At 42.4% G+C, this 21011-nt stretch overlaps 2 protein-coding genes across 2 annotated transcripts in view; one reads left to right on the forward strand and one right to left on the reverse strand.

Moving 5' to 3' along the window:
• col4a1 (collagen, type IV, alpha 1) overlaps positions 1-4143 on the reverse strand; it is a 50634-nt gene extending 46491 nt beyond the window's left edge. The window contains exon 1 of the mRNA XM_080456531.1: positions 4017-4143. Coding sequence (XP_080312657.1) covers positions 4017-4088 — 72 coding nt within the window. The 5' untranslated portion in view covers positions 4089-4143. The remainder of the gene's footprint in view (positions 1-4016) is intronic.
• Positions 4144-4417: 274 nt separating this feature from the next.
• Positions 4418-21011, forward strand: part of col4a2 (collagen, type IV, alpha 2) — a 71221-nt gene continuing 54627 nt past the window's right edge. Inside the window, exons 1-3 of the mRNA XM_080456530.1 lie at positions 4418-4569; positions 5546-5666; positions 5791-5842. Coding sequence (XP_080312656.1) covers positions 5614-5666; positions 5791-5842 — 105 coding nt within the window. The 5' untranslated portion in view covers positions 4418-4569; positions 5546-5613. The remainder of the gene's footprint in view (positions 4570-5545; positions 5667-5790; positions 5843-21011) is intronic.

Genomic DNA, 21011 nt, shown 5'->3' on the forward strand with positions numbered 1-21011 from the left:
ATGCTTCTCAAGTCAGTTTGACCCATTCCTGAATGTTATCACATCGTGTGTGTGTGTGTGTGTGTGTGTGTGTGTGTGTGTGTGTGTGTGTGTGTGTGTGTGTGTGTGTGTGTGTGTGTGTGTGTGTGTGTGTGTGTGTGTGTGTGTGTGTGTGTGTATGATTGCACAAGTATGCAGTTTAGTCTATGGCAGTGGGTGAGTGTTTACTCTGTTGGTTAGCCCAGTGGTTCTCAAACATTTTCATTTCAAGGGCACCTTTTCTTTCATAGATTAATAATTCTATAACTGTCTAGGTGGGGAGATAATAGTGGAGAGAGATAATCACTTTCATCCTGCATCCATTGTTTTTTTTTCAAGTGGATCTAGGATACAATTCTTACACATTGTCTAAGTTCTAATATTGAAATTGAACATGTTCAAGGACCCACTTGAGAACCGCCTGCACTGATTGCATGGGAGACCAAACAGGAGACTCCGCCACTGGGTGAAGGTCACTTCCTTCTCAATGTGGAGACAGGGAGGAGATAAAGAACCTGCGGAGCCTTGACTGGACGTCTGCCAGTATGCTGATCTCTATCACCGGACTCCCATTAATTTAAATGCAGGTCACGACAACAAGAAGGAGTAGAGATCACATTGAAAAAAAGAAAACAAATTATTCTTGGCACTACTATTAACCTATACAGTAAAATACAGAGTGTCAATTCAACTCTGAGAGGGTAAAAATGTACCCGTTAAGTTAACCATGTGAACCCTAACGTGCCTAGTCAAACATTCAGCGAGAATTTTACTGTGTAATTGTGTCCTGTATGAGGGCAGCTTTTCACATCACAAACTTCCTGTTGTGGAGCTACACACAGCTCCAGTGATTGGACTGGAATATGCAAAATCCCAATAGCAGATCCAGAATGTTGGCTAAGTTTTCGCTTGTGTGACAAAGTCGTTTAAGCTAATGGTCCCACACTACCTCACCCCTCCACCCACACAACTCTGTTCTTCTCTCTCTCTCTATCTCTAGGGGGTAGCCTGTCCAGATGTCCTACGTCCTGTGGTCCTGTGCTTCCACACGTTGGAGAAACACTGGTTCTGAGCTTCGTTTAACCTGATATCTCTGCTCTCCTACACTGGTTCCTGAGTAGAAATGCAGCCTTAGACATGGGGTCATCCCTATGTTCCCAGGGTCCTATAGGGTTGGGGTTGGGGTTGGGGTTGAGGTTAGTGTTGGGGTGGGAGTTAGGGTTGGGGTTGTGGTTTGGGTTGGGGTTAGGGTTAACATAGGGCTGAGGGAACATATATAGACACGATTCCTAAAGCCCAAGGCAATTTATACTTTGTCGTATGACAGAGCATAAATTAGCCATTAGAGATATACTGATTATAATAACTTTATTTATGTCTAGCTATGGTAAGGTATGATATGGATTTATTTGAGCAAACAATTGAGAAAAACTCATCGCCACAAGAAGTAGCCCACCCAGAGGATAGCAGGTGACGATAATTACACGCTTATTCCCAACATGGTCCTCCGAAGTACTGCAAGACAAGACAATGTTGCAAAAAACACAATAACATAAGAGGACTGTGAATAAAGATAGCTCTTCTTCAGGCAGAGAAGGGTGTGTGATTGCTAATAGGTTGCAAGAAGACCCAACAGCAAGAGAGAGCAACTGGATTCTTGGTGAAAACTTATAGTGAACTTATAGTGAAAAAGTAGGTTGCATGTGAGTTTTCCATCAGGGAAAACTATTGTTCTGACATCTTTACTCAGGGATATTGTTGTGCTGACCTCAAACTGCTACTGTCCATGGTTTTCCACAACTGCTTCATGTGTGGGACAGTGCACCCAGATGCTAATATGATGTATTGGCCCTATGGCCTTCATCAAAGCCATTCAGCAGGAGCCAAACACTTGCGAGTTCAATCTCGCAATAGTGATTCTAGAAGAGTGAATGCAGCATCTGCACAAGCTCTCCAAGCATTTTTCAAATCTCATGGGAGAGTCATACAAAAAGTGTTTTTCTCCTATCATCCCCTTTCAACTCTTTCCCTCCATTGTTTCAACAGTTTCATGGATCTTCTACTTTTAAGCAAAAATGTTGCCAGAATTGAGAGTCAGAGGATTAGTGTCTTCCCAACTTAAACCATTAAGACCTCTATCTCCTCTGGCTGTTCCCAATGATTTCTCACTAAATCAGTGGCCTAAATGGAGTTGACAGGAAAGACCTTTAATTGCTTTAATACTCAAGTGCAACTACTGGCATTATTTACAGAGCAACGCAAGCTTGTCCTTTCCTCTAAACTCTCCACTCATCCTCACAGCAGAGGAAGGAGATCCAAACATTGCTGATTGAAAGCACAGCTGGAATAATTTGTCCCATCACACAGTGTACTTTACAGAATGTTGATGAGAAAGCTGTTCCATCTCATCTGATTATGTCCAACATAATTTCCACCGTCATCAAACAACTATTTTGCTTTGTGAACTAAGGATCCATTTAGCTACAGCACACAGTAAAATCCTGTTAATTTAAGTCTGGGAGGATACAAATATTACAGGTCCATCTGGTCCCATATGTACACTCTCTGAGTTACAAATGGTTAAATTAACACTGCAGATTTGACTGTATTGACAGAAGAGTCGAATTTCATATGACTGATTGTGAGATAGTCTGGGGGAAAAAGGGTCAAGTGAGCAGATTGGAGGCAGACTCTGGACAACATAATTCAGTACTAAGGTGAAATTAAACAGAGATCAACAAAAATAATAAATCAATAAAATCTAGAGCAACTGCACACCACTTGCAAGTGTATGAACTCTCTGTTAAAATCCTGCATGGCCAAAAGCAATGACAGACAGTGATACGTAGATAAAAGGCACACAGATTTAAGAGGTAAAGGTGAAAAGTCATACAGTAGGTATAGGCCTACATTTGTCTGATGGGATGAGTGGGTGGGTGCAGACAACCATCTGTAACCAGCAACAAGCCTTCTGATAGAGAAAGGAGTGAATGATTCTGTTTCTATTCCAAACAGAATCATGAATGGAAGGTTATCATAATTGATGGGAGTAGAAATAAAAAAATGTCCGCAGTGGACTGTTTTGTATCTGTCTCTATCAGTTTATCAGTCTATCACACACACACACACACACACACACACACACACACACACACACACACACACACACACACACACACACACACACACACTGCTGGGAACATTGGATTAACATTCATTCCATATCTCCTTAACCATAGACAATCTAACCTTTTCCCATGCATGCAACCACAGAAAAATCTGATTGAGGACACCAATTTTGCACACAATTAGACATGTGTCCCCAATCATCTGGTTTGATGTCCAAATTGTCCCAATTCCCAAAATGTGGCCTGTCAGGACAGGAAGACAGGAACACACACACACACACACACACACACACACACACACACACACACACACACACATACACACACACACACACACACACACACACACACACACACACACACACACACACACACACTAACCTAAAAAAAACAACACTCTGCCCCACCCTCTATCTCGAAATGTCTTGCTCTTCACCAGAAGAGGAGTCTTGAGAGTTAGATTGTCACTGTACAGAATCACAGAGTAACCAACACAAGCCTGTCCTAAACATATATAAAAAATCACGAAAGAAATACAGAGCCCATGCACACCGTTTCGGTCACATTAGTTACAAATGTTTCCCATAAAATGACATTGTTAAAGTAGGCTATTTCAATTAATATTTTTGGCATAGTGTTCAATATTGGAACGCACACTATAGCCTTTATGAATAAAAAATTGAAACATTTGTAGTTTTTATCAATTCTACACAACTGAATTTTCTTTAAGCCAGATGCCTCACTCTGGCACGCTGCTGCTGGCAGAGAGTAAAGCACAAGGGGATGCGCGCGTTTCAATGAATCCAGCTACCGCTTTATCTATCGCAATGTCCTCTATAAACGGCACAAAAACGATTGAATTGAACTCACCTCGGCTCCTGACAGGTCTACGGTTGAGGACAGAGCCGCCAGTAGAAACACAGTGCAGGTCGGTAACATCATAGTGGCAGCTATTAGGGCGCAATGAAATCTAGTCGCTACTGTGCCGAAAGCCTCCAAATAAAGCACCTGTTGAACGCGTCTTCTCCGTTTGCTTCAAGTAAAACACAGGTTATCATCAGAGCGCCAGCAGCACGTTTGGCTGCATCTTTGCCCGAGACGATGTGAGGTTGTGATCAATGCAACTTGCTCTTGTTTCTTGTCCACCACACCCCCCTTTGAAACGACCACCCTCACCCATGCGAACAGACACAAGTTACAACCCTGTTTTTTGCAAACACTTTGACTTTTCTGAGTCAGGAGAGGGACTGCTCTTAATCTTTAAGGCAGTTTTGCACAGTATTTGGTGTAATTTTGATGCGCGTTGTACCTGTGGCTTATACTTTCCTGCCAGGGAACAGCGCATCTCTCCCCCCCCCAGCGCGCCTATACTGCCAGCGGTGACCCGTTAGAAATTGGATTTTGTTTGGCACTGTGAGAGACAGTAAGTAAAGCACTTTTATTCTTCAATCTAATCGTTTAAAATCTATTTTTATGTTGTTATTTTCACATTGTAAGCAGCAGTAGACTCGATCGTTTAGCCTAGTCGTCCATGCAAACAGTAGACATTACAGCAAGGGTGCTATAATGAAAGAAAGGAGGCTCTGACGCACTGCAAAGCCTTTACACTTAATTATCGAGTGTTAAACATTAATAGGCTCATTCACATTTACTGTTTTATGAAAACAATTACTATTTCCCCTTGCTTTCAACTATCACAGACTCAGTGGTGGAAAGTAACTAAGTACATGTACTCAAGTACTGTAGCCTAGGCCTACTTGAGTACAATTTTAGGTACTTTTACTTTACTGGAGTATTTCCAATTTTCAATACTTTTACCTCTACTCCATTATATCTCAGAGGCAAATATTGTACTTTTACTCCCCTACAATTATTAGAACATTTTAGTTATAGTTAGGCTACTTTGTAGATTTTGATTATTATTACAAAACATACAGTAGCCTAGGCCTATAACCATTCAGCCTTATATACATTTCGGTCATTTGAAAATAGCCGATCTACAAGCTCACAATGCGTCTCGATGGGATGCATTGTGAGCTTGTAGATCTGCTATTTTCAAACGATTTTTATATATTTGAAAAGTTGTGAAATGGGACATTCTGCATAATGAATACTTTCTACTTTTGGTACTTTAAATACATTTTCATACCAATACTTTTGTACTTTTACTCAAGTAAATGTTATATTCCGGACTTGTAGCCTACTTGTAATAGAGTACTTCTACATCGCAGTATTGATACTTTTACTCAAGTAAAACGTTTGAGTACTTTTTCCACCACTGCACAGACTTGGGTCTGACCCTATCGGTTAATTTAGACTTTCAACAGTTCATCAATAACACACACATGGTCTGATAACCAATGATTGTTCATTAATTGTAACGTAACGGTCTGTTTCAGGTTTGCGCTACCGGTAGACATGCTTTAGACCTGTCTCTGCATCAAGGAATTATTACAGCGGCGGAGGAATGAAGTTTGAAGTCCGGCTGAGTGGAGTCATGCAATCACAGCACAATTTGAGGCAAGCCGCTTATAAATGTCAAGGCCAACAGTGTGTAGTTAAACTGTGATTATAGCCTAATGAATTACAACTTGATTTATTGTGGGGGGAAATTAACGCTGTCACTTTCATTCGTTATCTTCAGGTGTCTGCTTTTCTGCCTCTTCGTGGCCATCCTCGCTTCAGGAGTGCACGCAGTAAGTTTACGTCTCATATTATTTTCACCATTACAGTAGGCTACTGTTTGTATTCACTTGCGATGTGTTGACTTGGCTATTAAGCCATTGAAGCAACGTTTCAACACAGCAGTGCCCCCTCAACCTGCCCTCAACTTACTCAACAAGCAACTAAGTCTTTTCTATAAAGGCGGAGCTGCCTCTAGGCATCTGTAGATGGTGGGCGTGTCACATAATAAACTCCTAATTTGGTAGTAACTCCTACATGATGATACGGTGCATTGGCACCTTCTAATGTAAAGTAAGTAGGCCTAGTTACAACTTAAGAAAGGTTTCTGAAAGCCAGGTAACCAGGACTTTTGAAAAATACAGATGTCGTGACTCCAGGTAGCACCCCTCCCCACACTTAAGAAAAAAGTTTGTCAAGACTACACAGTATCCATTAGCCTAGACAGTGGAGTTCCTCTCCCATGGTACCGATGAGCCAATACAGGCTACCTGTTGTCTGGAGTAAAAATAACTAATACACTTTCGCTACTCACCAAAACAAAGACGGTTTTATGGAGTTGAAAGCCAACTCTACTAAGTGGGAGCACTCTGAGGCCCCCCCTCACGTCTAAAATACACTTTTTGGCCAAAATGTAAAAAACACGGAAAGACGGAAAGACACTTCCTGGTTCAGAGATGTTTTTGCGGAACAGTGACTCTAGCGTTGCAGAGCCGAATAACACCCAATGAGACGTTATCTCAAGGTGTAATGCGGTCCTCTGACCTGTGTGGCAGTAGTGAGTTGGCACCGTGATGGCGCGGCCGAAGATTAAAAAAACAAAGAAGTAGTGTCTCCGTCCGGTGGATTATTTTAAACATTTTGAGGTAGAGCTCATAAGACAAAAAAAATATGGACGAAGGGAACTGTCACGTGACCCATTGGCTCCTACAGACCTGTTTTTAAGCCACTTTTTCGGCAAATTGAAATCCGCCATCTTGGAACTTCCGGTCCTGAAAAGAAACCAGAAACAACTGCTATTGGCTGCAACCGTAGCGAGGGCGGGTCTTCACTCTGTAAAACCAGTAGAAGCATACCCTACTTTATCATTAATTTAAAAATGAATGGGACCATAATTTACCAAACGCATATCATGATAATTGAAAAAAATACTTTAAACTACCGATTGAAAACATAAAGTATTTATGAAAATGTTTCCTAAGGTAATAAAATCAAGTGTAAAGTCTGGCCAAAACCTCTTTCACTTGAATCAAGCGTAAATGCTTCTGCAGCCCGCAGGAGGTGAAATAGCGACATCTGCTGGGCCACTAATGGGAACTGAAGGTAATTTCGTTCTTCCGTGTGAGCTTCAATTTCAAGAGCTCTCCCTTTCTCCCTGGTAGAGCTTCCTTGGCCTACTGAGAGTGTGCATGCAAAGTTTCACCCAGATCGGTCCAGCGGTGCCAAAGATTAGCGCTTCACAGATGGACACAGACAAACAGACGGACAGGGGTGAAAACTAATGTCCGGCCTTCGGCTGTCTGGCCTAGAGGAGATAAAAATTGTGCTAAATAACATTAAAAGTGCATGGTTATTTGGCTTGTAATCATAGGAGAACCTCTTTCGGTGTATCTTTGAAGGTGATGGCACCTTTAAAGATAGGTGATAGAACCATTTACTGTAGAGATTTGGGAGTGACTACAGATGTAGCCGTAATGACAGGCAGGCATGTCTCCTTTGGGGGCCCTGGAATATTTCCTTAGACATTTAGGGCCTTTGGGGCAAAATCTGTTATGCTCAGAAAATTCAATATTTTAACGCATTGGGTGCCAGCATTTTTTCATAACAACTTACCGTGGGTGCCAGCATTCTCCCCATTGACTGCGCTTTGCTGTTTAAAGCTCTAGACTCCACGACGAGCAAATCCACGTAAAAAAAAAGCATCCATTCATGTAGCGTGATGACCCTGGCTGGGGAGCCATGTTTTTGTTTCCGGTGATCTATTTGGCCTATCCTTCTCAGGATCACAATGGGTACTCCCAGAGCTGCTCCAGCCCCTCCCGTGTGGAAAAAAAACGAAAAAAAGGGTATTCGGTTTTGGCACTCCTTGTAACTATTTGCAAAACCGAAGGGTATTCGGTTTTGGCACCCCATGTGTTAATGTAGTTTTTCTTTTTATTGTTTTTTCTTTTTTTCTTTTTTTCTTTCTTTCTTTCTTTCTTTCTTTCTTTCTTTCTTTCTTTCTTTCTTTCTTTCTTCAACTAAACTAAACTAAACTAAGTAGAAGAACCAGTAGAGAACCTCTAAAGAACCATAAAGGGGCTTAATAGGTTATTTGTTTGTACGGCAGCAGTGCTACCTCAACCACGCAACCCAAAGAACCGCTGAAGAACAGCTGAAGAACAACCTTTTGTTTGTGTTTCAGTCAGTGTGCAAGGCATTTTAGTGCAACAACGTTCACAGGACAGTTGTTCTAGACTCCAGTCAAGTGTGTGGTCTAAACAGAAAGTAAACAAACAAGAGCCTAAATGGTTGCTTAATAACCAACATTTCATCACTCATAAAAGAGAGTAGGCTACAAACAGTTTCATTGCTACGTTTCGGTCATCCGACCAGGGAAATTCTCTGTATATACGACACTTAAGGGAGGGGAGGGGGCATCCATGTGATAGTAAATGTAATCACAGTTCACGAGGTATAGGATGCAAGACTTTAATTATATTAGAAAATACACATATACTTATTTATGTTTATTTATTTATACCTAATTTCTTGCATCCTATACAGAAAATGTATTAATGAATGCTGACATTTGGGATTTTAATGTTGATTGTGAAAACTGTGAACTTAACCCTATCGTGTGGATGGGTCAAGTGTTGATTGACACTGTTGTGTTAACTGATTTGCTTGGCTCCCTGATTGGACCTGTTCCCCATATTTCCCATGTTTATTCAGTTGCCTGATGAAGGTCGGATGACCGAAATGTTGTATAAATAACATTGTATGTAAGTGAACATAGAGTGTAGGACTGCTCTCTTTTAACGTTAAGAAGAAAGTGTGCAAAAAGCCATAATGACCTACAAAACAATCATAATAAACCACTAAACCACTTATATTTCAGTCTAAACCTAATGTCTACATTTGACGTGACTGTTGCCTTAATAAAGTGATTCAATCCATAGATTTGATATTAGTCTTGTATCTTAAGAACTAATGCCAAACAATACATTGCATCACGTTAAATAAATATATTTAAGCCAATTGTAATTGTGATGGAAACATAAGCTAGAGGCAATCTGCAGAATTGTAACAAACTGTAATTGTAACAACGAACTGAATGTTTCATGAAAATACTATTATGTTCAAAAGCATACAATTTATGAGCATTAACACATTCGTCATATAGCCTACACACTACAGCCCATACGCACACAAGCAAAGGTAATGCAACTGCTATCATTGCAGGAAAAGAACGATTTGTTACGATTTGGGCAAATACCTAATACTTCCTTTATGAAAGTTTCTGTAAGTGATATTTTGTGGTTAAAACAAAGGTGTTTTGTTACAAGGTTAAAACTCTATATTCTGATAGTAATCATTGCTATAGAGTGTTTGTTCAGTATCAGGGGTTACACAATCTCTAGCTCTTTAAAAAACAGAAAATATATTTTCAGGTGAGTCGCCAATTTCATCCATTCCATCCAGGAGAGAGAACCCATTTATATCAGCATCCAATTCAGATTTAGTCTGCAAATCTTTTGGTTCTTCACTTCTTTATACTGTATCCTGAATGAGTTCTCTCTCGTGATCGGATGAAATTGGTATCTCAACCTGAACATTTATTTTCTGTTTACTAAAGAGCTGAAGAGATGGGGAGATCTGTTACTGAAGAAATACTCTATCAATGATTACTATGGGAATATAATAGAATAATAATTAAACACTTATTTTAACAAAAACATATCATGACACTTACACACTCTTTAAGATGATACTTGTGCAGGTTAGCCAAGGATGATTCTAAAAAAAAAGAAGGAAAAAAAAGAAATTATAAGAGGCTGCAAAAAACGTTGTTCTTCAAGCAAACTAATCGTAAAATCTTCTAATTTCATCTCATTCAAAAGATCATGATGAAATGTTGAGTTATCTAGTTTGTAAACATCTGCAGCAGGCAGCTGAGCCTGTGGTTTTGTTATCTCTCCAGCCAGGCAATGAACTAGCAGATCTACATGCTCACAATGCGTTGCAGAACGATGCATAGTGAGCTTGTAGATCTGCTATTTTTTGGTGCGTGACCCGCACACAACTAAGTATAACTCAGGCTTTAGGTCTCACTTTTTCCAAAACATTGAATCATCCTGCTGCTAAGCGACAACTAGAGAATCATAGAAGGTGTAGCCTACCTGCACCTTGGGTCACTAAATCCCCCAAATCCCCAGAAGAAATACAGAGGACATAACCTCAGTGTCCTTAGGGGTAGCTACGGGCATGTAGGCAAGGCAGCATCTTGAATAAAGGCCTTTCATTTTGCCTTCTTATGAATTCAATTTAAACAGATAAGATCAGAACATCACATGATCCTTAACCTAGGAGGGATTATGGGGAAAGGTCACAACCTCTTTAGAAATTATGATATGCTGCTTGACCTTTGTGATTATGTCTGTGTTATGTACTGTATGTTCAGTAAGAGAATGATCCTCAGCCACCCTGTCCTTGATGAGAAAGTGTGCTCTCACTCTCTTTCTCTCTCTTTTTCTCTTTCTTTCTCTCTTTCTCTCTCTCTCTCTCTCTCTCTCTCTCTCTCTCTCTCTCTCTCTCTCTCTCTCTCTCTCTCTCTCTCTCTCTCTCTCTCTCTCTCTCTCTGAGGCTAACAATCCTTGATTTACTGAACTTATTTCCACAAGGATTGTGACTCATTCATCTGAAAGTTTCTGAAAATAAACACTTAATTTGGGCTGTACTCATTTTATGTACAGTATGTCATTTAAAGTGTGTTATTACATCAGTAGTTAATAAAAAACAGTTATAGATAATTGGCCATGTAATCTTCTTAAATTCCCTTTCTTTAGTATTATTATATTATATCCAGAAGGGGAAAAAATAAGGGAAATTAAAACAGGATAAACATGGTTCACTCAGATATTCAGAGACATGAATGACTCTCTTTCAAGGCAAAAAACATGAGATAAAAATATTCCCATAAGGGTGTCACAACTAACAAAACTATTGGCACTGCTCCGATGACAGTGAATGGTGGTCTGATATTGTCGACATACAGTATAGTAGCTGTGTCCCTATTCAGGGGATACATCCTTCAAAGGATGTGTTCAACAAAAGCATGTGTCCTTCGTATAGTGCAAAAGCAGCCTTTGAAGAATGATGTCCCCTGAATTGGGACGCAGCCAGTGACAGTACTGAGGGTGATCATACATTTTAGCACCAAAATAAAGTTCATGACGGTCAAAAATAAGCCTGTATTCTATGTAACGAATAAGAATATAAATGTATGTTGAAAGTCAGTCTCCAGTCCTCTTCTTTACTATTTCTCTCTCTCTCTCTCTCTCTCTCTCTCTCTCTCTCTCTCTCTCTCTCTCTCTCTCTCTCTCTCTCTCTCTCTCTCTCTCTCTCTCTCTCTCTCCCCCCCTCCATCCCTATCACTCCATCCCTATCACTATCTTATATTTTACCTGGCTTTTGAAAGTTGACAAAGATTTCACTGAAGAAAAGTCTACTCAAGTAAATAGAGGGATGCCTCATAAAAAGATCATGTTTCGTTCGGACACCCTTTCACACATTGGCCTATTATAGCGCCACCAGGAGGCCACAATAACCTACCTGACCTGGCATAGACCTGTGCTCTTTGTACTTGTTCTAGTTCTGTTATATTTTCTATTATTCTTGGCCTGCCGCTCTCTTGACCTATTCGCTGCACATCGGTTGATTTATATGTCCATTTCCAACCGCACTCCAACCGCACCCTTCCAATGTCGATTCACTATTTATACTGTGTGTGTGTGTGTGTGTGTGTGTGTGTGTGTGTGTGTGTGTGTGTGTGTGTGTGTGTGTGTGTGTGTGTGTGTGTGTGTGTGTGTGTGTGTGTGTGTGTGTGTGTGTGTGTGTGTGTGTGTGTGTGCGTGCGTGTGCGTGCGTATGTGCACCTCCATGTGTTCATGTTTGCACGTGCACGCTTTTCTGTCTCTCGCTCAGGAATGTTTGCGCCAGTGTCAGATGGTTTAATGCTCTATAATAAGATACTTTAATATCATCCCTGGCTCTTCAGAAGCAAACTGATTTTCCACAGGCCCAATGAAAGGGACCGTTGTATATTGTTGTTATCAGATTTTGTGAAGGGCTGATGAAAAGCGTGTGACACAGCTCAGGCCCTCTGTGTACTGTGAAAGGCTCAGTCCAAGGGTACTGGGATACAGGAGACAGACTATTTTTAGATCGACAGCATCCATGACTTCCATGTGTACCATGCCGCTCTGATTCTCAACCATTCGAATTTCAAGGACCCCCAGCTTGATTTTTATTAGGCCACGCCCCGCCCCGCTCGCAAAAGTAGCAAAATCATGAATGTGTGTTTTTTTCTGTACTAATAGCAAAAATAGGCTATGAGCAACCTCACAACGTGTCACAATGCAACATATTGTGAGATTACAGGTCGGCTGTTTGTGCTATTCTTCAAACAACAAAGTATAATGGTTAACTCTGAGAGTGTACAAATGTACACATTTAATGATAACAGTAAGTGGATGTTTTAGTCAGTAACTGCATTGCTTTGTGATAAGTATTCCGTCTCCTCACTAGAAAAAAAAACATTTTGAATGTTTGCCTATGTCCACATGTCAGTGACTTATGAGCTAGGGAAATCTTGTTCAGTCCAAGAGGATACCGGATATATTGTGTTCTGTTTTATATTAAAAAAAAAGAAAAACGTGTCAGGGAGTTGGAAAGTTAATTTGTTGTCACGCTCACCTAACTCTCTGTTGATGTTTTTACATCCCAGCCACTAATCGATCATCAATCTCCACGGCTTCTAAGAAACTGCATCTGTCTAATATCAAAGTCGTATGTGACCCTTGGGACAGTTTCACTTCTATGAACCGACCCTGCGGCGCTGCCTGTACAGTACAATGCAACTCTTTCCCACCATCTGTCCACATGTGATGTTTTACATGTGGAAATCCCAGCGTAGGCTATGTGCAAATGGTCTTTGGAATTATATGTTTTGAATCAGAGATTTGAGTTTTCACAATTCTCGCGTTCCTCTACGGTTAAAAAAAGAAACAAAATCGAATCGTGTGGCACTCTTTGGATCCACATATGGATCGGCATGGCTCCAGTGTGGATTTTGGACTTCTATTGTGGCCAAGTCTGTAATGTCAGTCATCTATGAAGCCAAATTTGGGGAAGGTTTCAGCCTGATCAGAGCCCCATTGACTTCCATTAAAAAATGGAAACATTTAAAACCTGGAAAATAGGCAGCTTACTGGCAAACCACTGGACTTATCATCACCAAACTTTGTATGCATGCTACAAAGTTTGGTGATGATCGGTCCAGAGGTTTGCAAGATTAGCTCCGGACATACAGTACAGACACATAAACAGACCCTCTCATGGACAGCTAGCCTCTTACTGAGCCATGCCTTAAAAAAAACAGACGGTAAAACACGAGGTGCAATGTGACTCCCTGCTTCTGCCAATTGAGACACAAAGTTGAGTCTGTGTGTTTATGACCAAGGTCAGCCTTGTCAGTCATGCCCCCTTTGACTCTATAGTGCCATGCTACAGGGCCTCTGGGACACCTACACCACAACCCTCTCTAGAGGATCCTATTTTGTTAGGATTTCCTGCTGCTGTGTTCTCCACAGAGATGCCATACTTTATTGGGAGCATTTAACCCGAGGGTTATTGAGAGAAAGAGAATGCACATGCACGTGGCTTGTGCACGTACACACAAACAGAGTTTATCAGTCTCCTAAGGAGTGGGAAGGAAGGCCTCTGAAGGCAGTAATGTTAACAGGATGTTCAACAGCAGAGGACCCTTGGAGATGATTTGATTCTCCTGCATTTGAAAATGTATTTCAAGATGTGTTACAGCCCACTGGACAGAGGAGATAATGCTGGCAAGCGGATGAGTGTATAGTGTGGAAACAGGTCTGTGACGGTAAAGGATCTCCAACCTGGCAACTCAGCCGCGTGTGATGTCTGTTTTAGCGATTACTCCGTTGTAGCTAAGTGGATGATGATGATGGATGTTGTTTCTGCATGTGTCTATTTGGCACAGTGTTGTACTGCAATTTATATATCCGTCATGGTTCTATACACAATAAAATCCTCAGTCTTATTCCTAATTTACGCTCTGTCGTACATTATGGATCTTGTTACGGAGATGTCCCTATACGGACATTTCCTATAGGGATGACGTATGAAGCGATCATGCTCTAGGGTCGCCCTTATATGGCGAGTACGGTTCGCCATTGTAAAGGTTGAGCTGGAGACAGGAAAGTTCCAGAGATATCTTCAGTGTTAAAGATCAAGATTGAAACTAAGAAAGAATAGGATGCATTTCAAAGAAGATCCTGTCCTGTCCTGGCCGGTTACTCGAGCTCCCACACAAGACGTTAATTCAACTTCTTGTAAATACAATCTTCGAGGATACCGCCCTGACCAGTGGTACCTGGGCAATCTGCTACCAGCATTCTAAAATAGTAAAACTAATAACTAAATATATTAGTTCTCCCCAACAGATCTTATCTATAATATTATCTATAAGCACAACACGTCGCATCTGCGACGTGTTGAGAGCTTACAGATTGGCTATTGTCGGCCATCTGAGTCTATTTACACTCGCAGAGTTAAATTAACACTCACGATTTCACAGGGCACGAATAAAAGAAATGAAAAACTATGCAAAAGCATTCATTGTGCGGGGGATGTAGGAAACATGTGCCTGCACTTTTCATGAGTGCATGTACTGAGGCATTCACACATTAAGTGTGAATGAGTGTGGTGTACAGGCGTCTTCCCAATGGAATACAGTCACGTGAATTGCGTATTGAATGGAGGAGGAAAGCCTGTCTACCGCGAGAGGAAGATGTCTGACGCTGATAAGGGCAGAGCAACGGCATGCACATCCCCTGCCAAAATATAGTCTGTGATATAAAGACTGCACCAGCTGTAACAATCAGGGGAAAAGCCCATTGTACCGGCTGTCAGGAAACCACAGTCACTCAGATGAGAAGCCCATGTGTGGAAGAACGGGATTTCCCTGTCACTTGGTGGGTGTGTGTGTGTGTGTGTGTGTGTGTGTGTGTGTGTGTGTGTGTGTGTGTGTGTGTGTGTGTGTGTGTGTGTGTGTGTGTGTGTGTGTGTGTGTGTGTGTGTGTGTGTGTATGTGCGCACGCATGTTTCCACCACAAATTACCTCACCTCAAAGATTGACCTCTGACTCCTATTTACCTATGGGAACTGCTTCACAAACGCACACACACTCGAGTACTTTTATGTTTGTGTGTGTGCGTGTGTGTGTGTGTGTGTGTGTGTGTGTGTGTGTGTGTGTGTGTGTGTGTGTGTGTGTGTGTGTGTGTGTGTGTGTGTGTGTGTGTGTGTGTGTGTGTGTGTGTGTGTGTGTGTGTGTGTGTGTGTGTGTGTGCGTGCGTGTGTGTGTGTGTGTGTGTGTGTGATTTACAAGTACATGAATGTCTTTTGTTTAGTTTGCCAGCAGTATATTTCCATGAAATGGAACTTTCTTTGGGGATTATTTGATCAGTCACAGGGGTTAGGCATTGTGACAGTCAGGAAGGGCTTTGCGGGCTTGGCTGTTTGCCTCCATTGGTTTCGAAAATGCCACCACGGGGTTGACATCATACTGTACAGTTGTTTACATCAACTTAATTGTGCGTTTTTCCTCTCACTGCTAGTGAGGTTATCTGAGGGTTGCATAGACATGGACCCCATACAACTTCAGCTTCACTTCACTTCACTTTCTTTCTTTCTTTGTCACATGTTTACCGGTGTAAAGGAGTGGGGGAGATATTTTTGGACCATACCAGCTAGTGGCTACCCATGAATGGCAGTTACTTTTGAATAAGAATAAGATTAGATCATTCTTTGGGGGAATATCTTAACAAAACAATATCATATATACATAAGTGGTGAATTCTAAAAAAATAAAGGCAGAGTACCTCTTGTGCAAATAAGACACATAAAAAAAACAAATATGCATGAAATGTATGAGGATAGAGTATTCATATCACCTTATCACATTATCATACAAAGGTGATATGGTGATGGTGCCAGTGTAATGGGAGCACTGACATGGCGACAGGGCTCAGCACCTGTTCAGTAGCCTGATGGCCTTGCTGTGGAAACTGCTCCCAGAGGCGTTGCCCCTGTAGCGCTCACTGCTCCTGATATTTAGGATTAAATACAGATACCACATCTCACTGTATGCAAATATGCAACAAATATCGCAAAGGAGTGCGGACACAATTCTTATTATTATTATTATATGCAATTCAGGCATATTTTTGTGGTGGAGTTGCATGGCAAGCTGCGCCGTCCACACCACCCTCTGTAGTGTGCTGCAGTCGAGGGTGCTGTTGTTTTTGCGGGTTTGCGGCGGTTTCAGTCACTTTTTGGGGGCTTTTTGTCACTTTATTTCGGTTTTAGGGTTAGGGTAGGGTTAGGTTAGGGTTATGTTGTTTAATTCTTATTTTTGCCTGACTTTACCGATTTATTATCTGACGGCACGGGCCCGCGAGGGTCGCGGGCCGGGAGGCGGCTCCCTGGCCTCCCCGGACGCTCCGCCACTGAATTGGGGGGGAGTGGGTGGGGGGTCCTTTTTGGTGTTAAGCTTAGAGGGCTCTCCACAAAATGCAGACAGGTGCTCTTTTATGGTGGTTTTGAAGGAGGGTAAGGAGTCACACTTTTTGACGTTTGTTGGGAGGGCATTCCAATTTTTTTTACGCTATTGAAGTAGTCTGACAGGTACATGGGTATCCCTGTTTTCATGCGTATCTTGAAGACCAGGCCCATTGCAAGTTGCTTTACTCTGTCCTCTACCCTGAGCCATCCCACCCTAGCATAATGAGTAAGGGTTAGGTGAGTTCTGGGTGTGAGGCCAAGTAATAACATGACCAGTTTGTTTTGAGAGGTCTTCAGCTTCTGCAGTGGACACTCTCCACTGCGACAACGTCGATGTACATGGAGCCCTGCTCTTTTCTCTGCTTAGTTGACGATCAGCTTCTTGGCATTGAGGGGAAGGTTATTCTTCTGACACCACCACTGTGTCAGTGATCTGACTTCGTCAACAAGCTTCCTTAAACAACCTAAGGCATTTGGTCAAGTTTTAATTGTGCTGTTGGAATTGGAGCCTGATTGACTGATTGATCAGTCAGCCAATTTCACCAGTCGATATTGGCCTATTAAAGATATGTGATTCCTTTCACAGAAGATAAAGCAGAAAGAGATGCTTGGCCTGTGAAACAGTGTTAATGCATGCACAGGCGGGTCAACTTGCACACTGTCAGAGTTAAATTAATAGTCAGGATTTTACTGTGTACTTACACACAATGCATTTGAAACAAAGAAGACGTGCCAGGAGGGTGGTTGCCAAAGTTCAGGAAAGTGCACGAAGACCATATATCTACAATGAATTCCTGGGCTTCATCTGAAAGATGAATGCCTTTAATTAGTTGGCCTATTTGCGTTCCCTGAAGGCAGGATGTGTGTGCATCATTTTCTCACTGACTGCACGTGCGGCAATTGTACTTGTTACATGTTTATCTGTGCGCTCGGTTTGATTTTTAAAAGGAAACATCCTGAGTATAGGATTGTGTGGACAGAAAATAAATGGATCATCCTGAGACCCACTCTAAACAGGAAAAGGAAATGGTGGGTAGCCAAATGTGTCAGGGTTTCTTTTCAAGGACCTCAACCCTTAACTATGTAAAGGTCCCCACATGGTTTGGTTGCGCAAGAGAATATTTACTGAGTTGTGTATATGCCTTGTGTAAACCCAGAACCGCTGCGTATTGTACACAATAGTGAGAGAACTAGAAGGGGTTTACAATGATACATGTGTGTTGTGTAAGCGAAGCGAACACTCAAACACAGTGTTGGCTGTCTTTCTTTTTGCTTTTGTCTCACTCGTTAGCCTGCAGCCAGTTGACTGCCGTTTTTTGAATCCAGCCCTTAGGAATTTGTTAAAACAATCCTTATTTAAGAACTATTTTATACTGCTACCTTCATTCATACCTTGATGACACATTGCTCTGGTCGTCCTGTACACATGGCATAGACTGTAAAATATATGGACAAAGCAAGCCCCATTGGTTTCTACAGACCGTTTTGAAGCCACTTTTTCGGCGAATTGAAATCCGCCTGCTTGGCCATTAATAGGAACTGCATGCTTTAATAGAACCAGGAAATGAGCTTCAATTCCACAATGGCCTGCACACTGGCAGTGCTCTGGGCTTATTCTCTATGGATGTCTGGTGCTGGACCATTTGACCTGACCTCTTTTATGTGTGGTCCCATTTTGCCACTTAGATCCATGATAAAATCGCGATAAAAATATGCGATCTAGAGCATGGACCGTCCGCTCTGGTTTTAGCTGCGGTGGAGTTTTCTATTGTACCACTCGTCCTAGGATATAGTTATATCATATAAAAGGTAAGAAAAACTTAGTCCGAAATTCTCCTTTAAGGGCACTAAGGTGATTCTGTGCCTTGAAACTACCCTAGAACCAGGTTGTGAAGCTTTGGAGACTGTCAGACCAGATGAGATATTACTCTTCCGATATTGTTTACTACTGAGGTATTGTGAAAGCATGTGAACCGCAATATCCAGCTGTGTAACAAGAAGAATGTCAGCTGTTTTAGAGAAAGAGCTTTGCATATATAGCTGTTGTTGCCACACTGTATGCCTCCTGTATGTGTGTAGGGAAATATTTGCAACATGTTAGAGCCAAACTGATTAGTCTGGCAGATATAGTGGCCATACGTTTTTTATGACATCCGTATCGGCAATTATGTAGCCGATGTGTCCAGGTTTTTTTGAGTAGGCTACAATTAAGCCCTTAAATCTTAAGAAATTAGCTGCGTTATATTAGCTGTGTCCATCTGTGTTAAACTTGTGAAAATCGCCTCCTATAATGATACGCCCAAAATAGGGATGCTAGGTTGAAAATGCTTATAAAATATAAGGTTTTCTGACAAACTATCGGTCAAAACAGGACTCTATGTAACTCTATTTAACCAATTATGTAGTGCTTGTCAGTGTCTTTGTATTCGAGGAAACAACAAGTTGAAAACACAGGAGGCAGTGTCCAATGGGAAGGAACTTGAAGGATAGGACATGAGTCCATGGAAAACCACCTTTCATGTTTCATTTTTGTTCGCTACCATGCGAGACAACCCGCAGCAGGGGCGCCGATATTTGTCAGCTCTATTGGGTGCGCTACCTGGCACTCACGCACGCGCGCGCAGCGCCGGTTTCTGGGCGGATATTTAACTTTTTTGGGGGGGTTTTGTAACTTTAATTCGGTTTAATTACCTGCTAGGTGAAGACAAAGCCTGGAGCCGGCAAAACATAAACAAATGGGAGCGCACTGCGAGTACGAGTGTGCGGCTGCGCGCTGCGAGTACGAGCGTGCGGCTGCGCGCTGCGAGTACGAGCGTGCGGTTGCGCGCTGCGAGTACGAGCGTGCGGTTGCGCGTTGCGAGTATGAGCACGCGGCTGCGCACCCCCCTTGCCCACTGGGTGCTCGTCATTTCTCCTGGGTGCTTTAGCCCCGAGGCACCCGCAGTATCGGCGCCCTTGACCCGCAGTCACACCACACGCACGCACCAAGGGGCAAACACACGTTGCTGGAATTGAAGCTCACTTCCGGGTTCTCGTTCAGCCTGCAGTTCCTATTAATGGCCCAGCAGATGTCGCTATACTTCAACTTCGATGGTCGTAATACATTATAATCTCAATAGAGGTTTTGGGCGAACTTTACACTTGGTTTTATTACCTTAGTCTTTTTTGGGGGGGGCTTTATGCCCTTATTTGACAGGACAGTAGGCTGACAGGAAATGGGGAGAAGGGGAGTGACATGCAGCAAACGCCGCCGGGATCGGGAGTCGAACCCGCGACACGCTGTCAGGCTACATTGAGCCCAGGTGCCTGGACCGCTACGCCAGCAGTCCAGGCCTAAAGTATTTTTGAAATCATCATGATATGTGTAAAATTAATGATTAAGCAGTGTATGATTCTAGGGTTTCTACTGCTTCTACCGAGTGGAGACCCGCCCTCGCTGAGGTTGCAGCCAATAGTATTAATTTCCGGTTGCATTCACGCACTCGCACACGCACACACACTCAATCACACACACACACACACACACGCACACGCACACACACACACACGCACACAGATGCTGTCAGTCGCTATATCTGGTTGTGCGTCAAGAGTGCTAAGGGCTTCTTTCCTCTTAACACTCTTAACTTTCCTTCCCTTTCCTATCCTAGTTATCACCCCAAGACTTCTCTGTTTAGTTTCTTCACCTTGAGCCTTGAAATATTGTTTGAAAACATCATTTTGCCTTGTTTAATTTGATATACGGATCTGGTTTTTATTTGACTTGGATGGAAGTAAGGGAAGCCAAATCATTGTGGACATTGTCTCCAGACAGTCTCTAAATATCCGCCCCCGTCATCGACCTGCTACCCCTTCCTCTCCCCCAGTGATTCATGGAGATATGCAAGGTCCCATCAGGCGACGTTGAAAGAATTCCAAACTCTTGGTCTTCCCAACTCTCCTGGGCTTCAGTGTGTCAGCTAAACTCTCTCCCCTGTTACAGCTTACAGTCTCTCTCTCTCTCTCTCTCTCTCTCTCTCTCTCTCTCTCTCTCTCTCTCTCTCTCTCTCTCTCTCTCTCTCTCTCTCTCTCTCTCTCTCTCTCTCTCTCTCTCTCTCTCTCTCTCTCTCTCTCTCTCTCTCTGCCTATCTCTCTGTCTCTCTCTCTCTCTCTCCCTTCTCTTCCTTTTATAGCCTCATCTCTGCCCTTGAGCTCTGCCCTGCAGTAAGTCTTCTCTTCACTCTCTCCCCATCTATCTCCAAAAGGGACATTTGGCAGATAGTCTGTCCTCTCTCTCTCTCATCCCTAACTCTCCCCGTCCTGCACGTGCGTCTCTGGTAGCCTGTCTCTCCT

This window comes from Gymnoscopelus braueri (assembly GCF_963280865.1).
Source record: "Gymnoscopelus braueri genome assembly, chromosome: 18".
NCBI lineage: Eukaryota > Metazoa > Chordata > Actinopteri > Myctophiformes > Myctophidae > Gymnoscopelus > Gymnoscopelus braueri.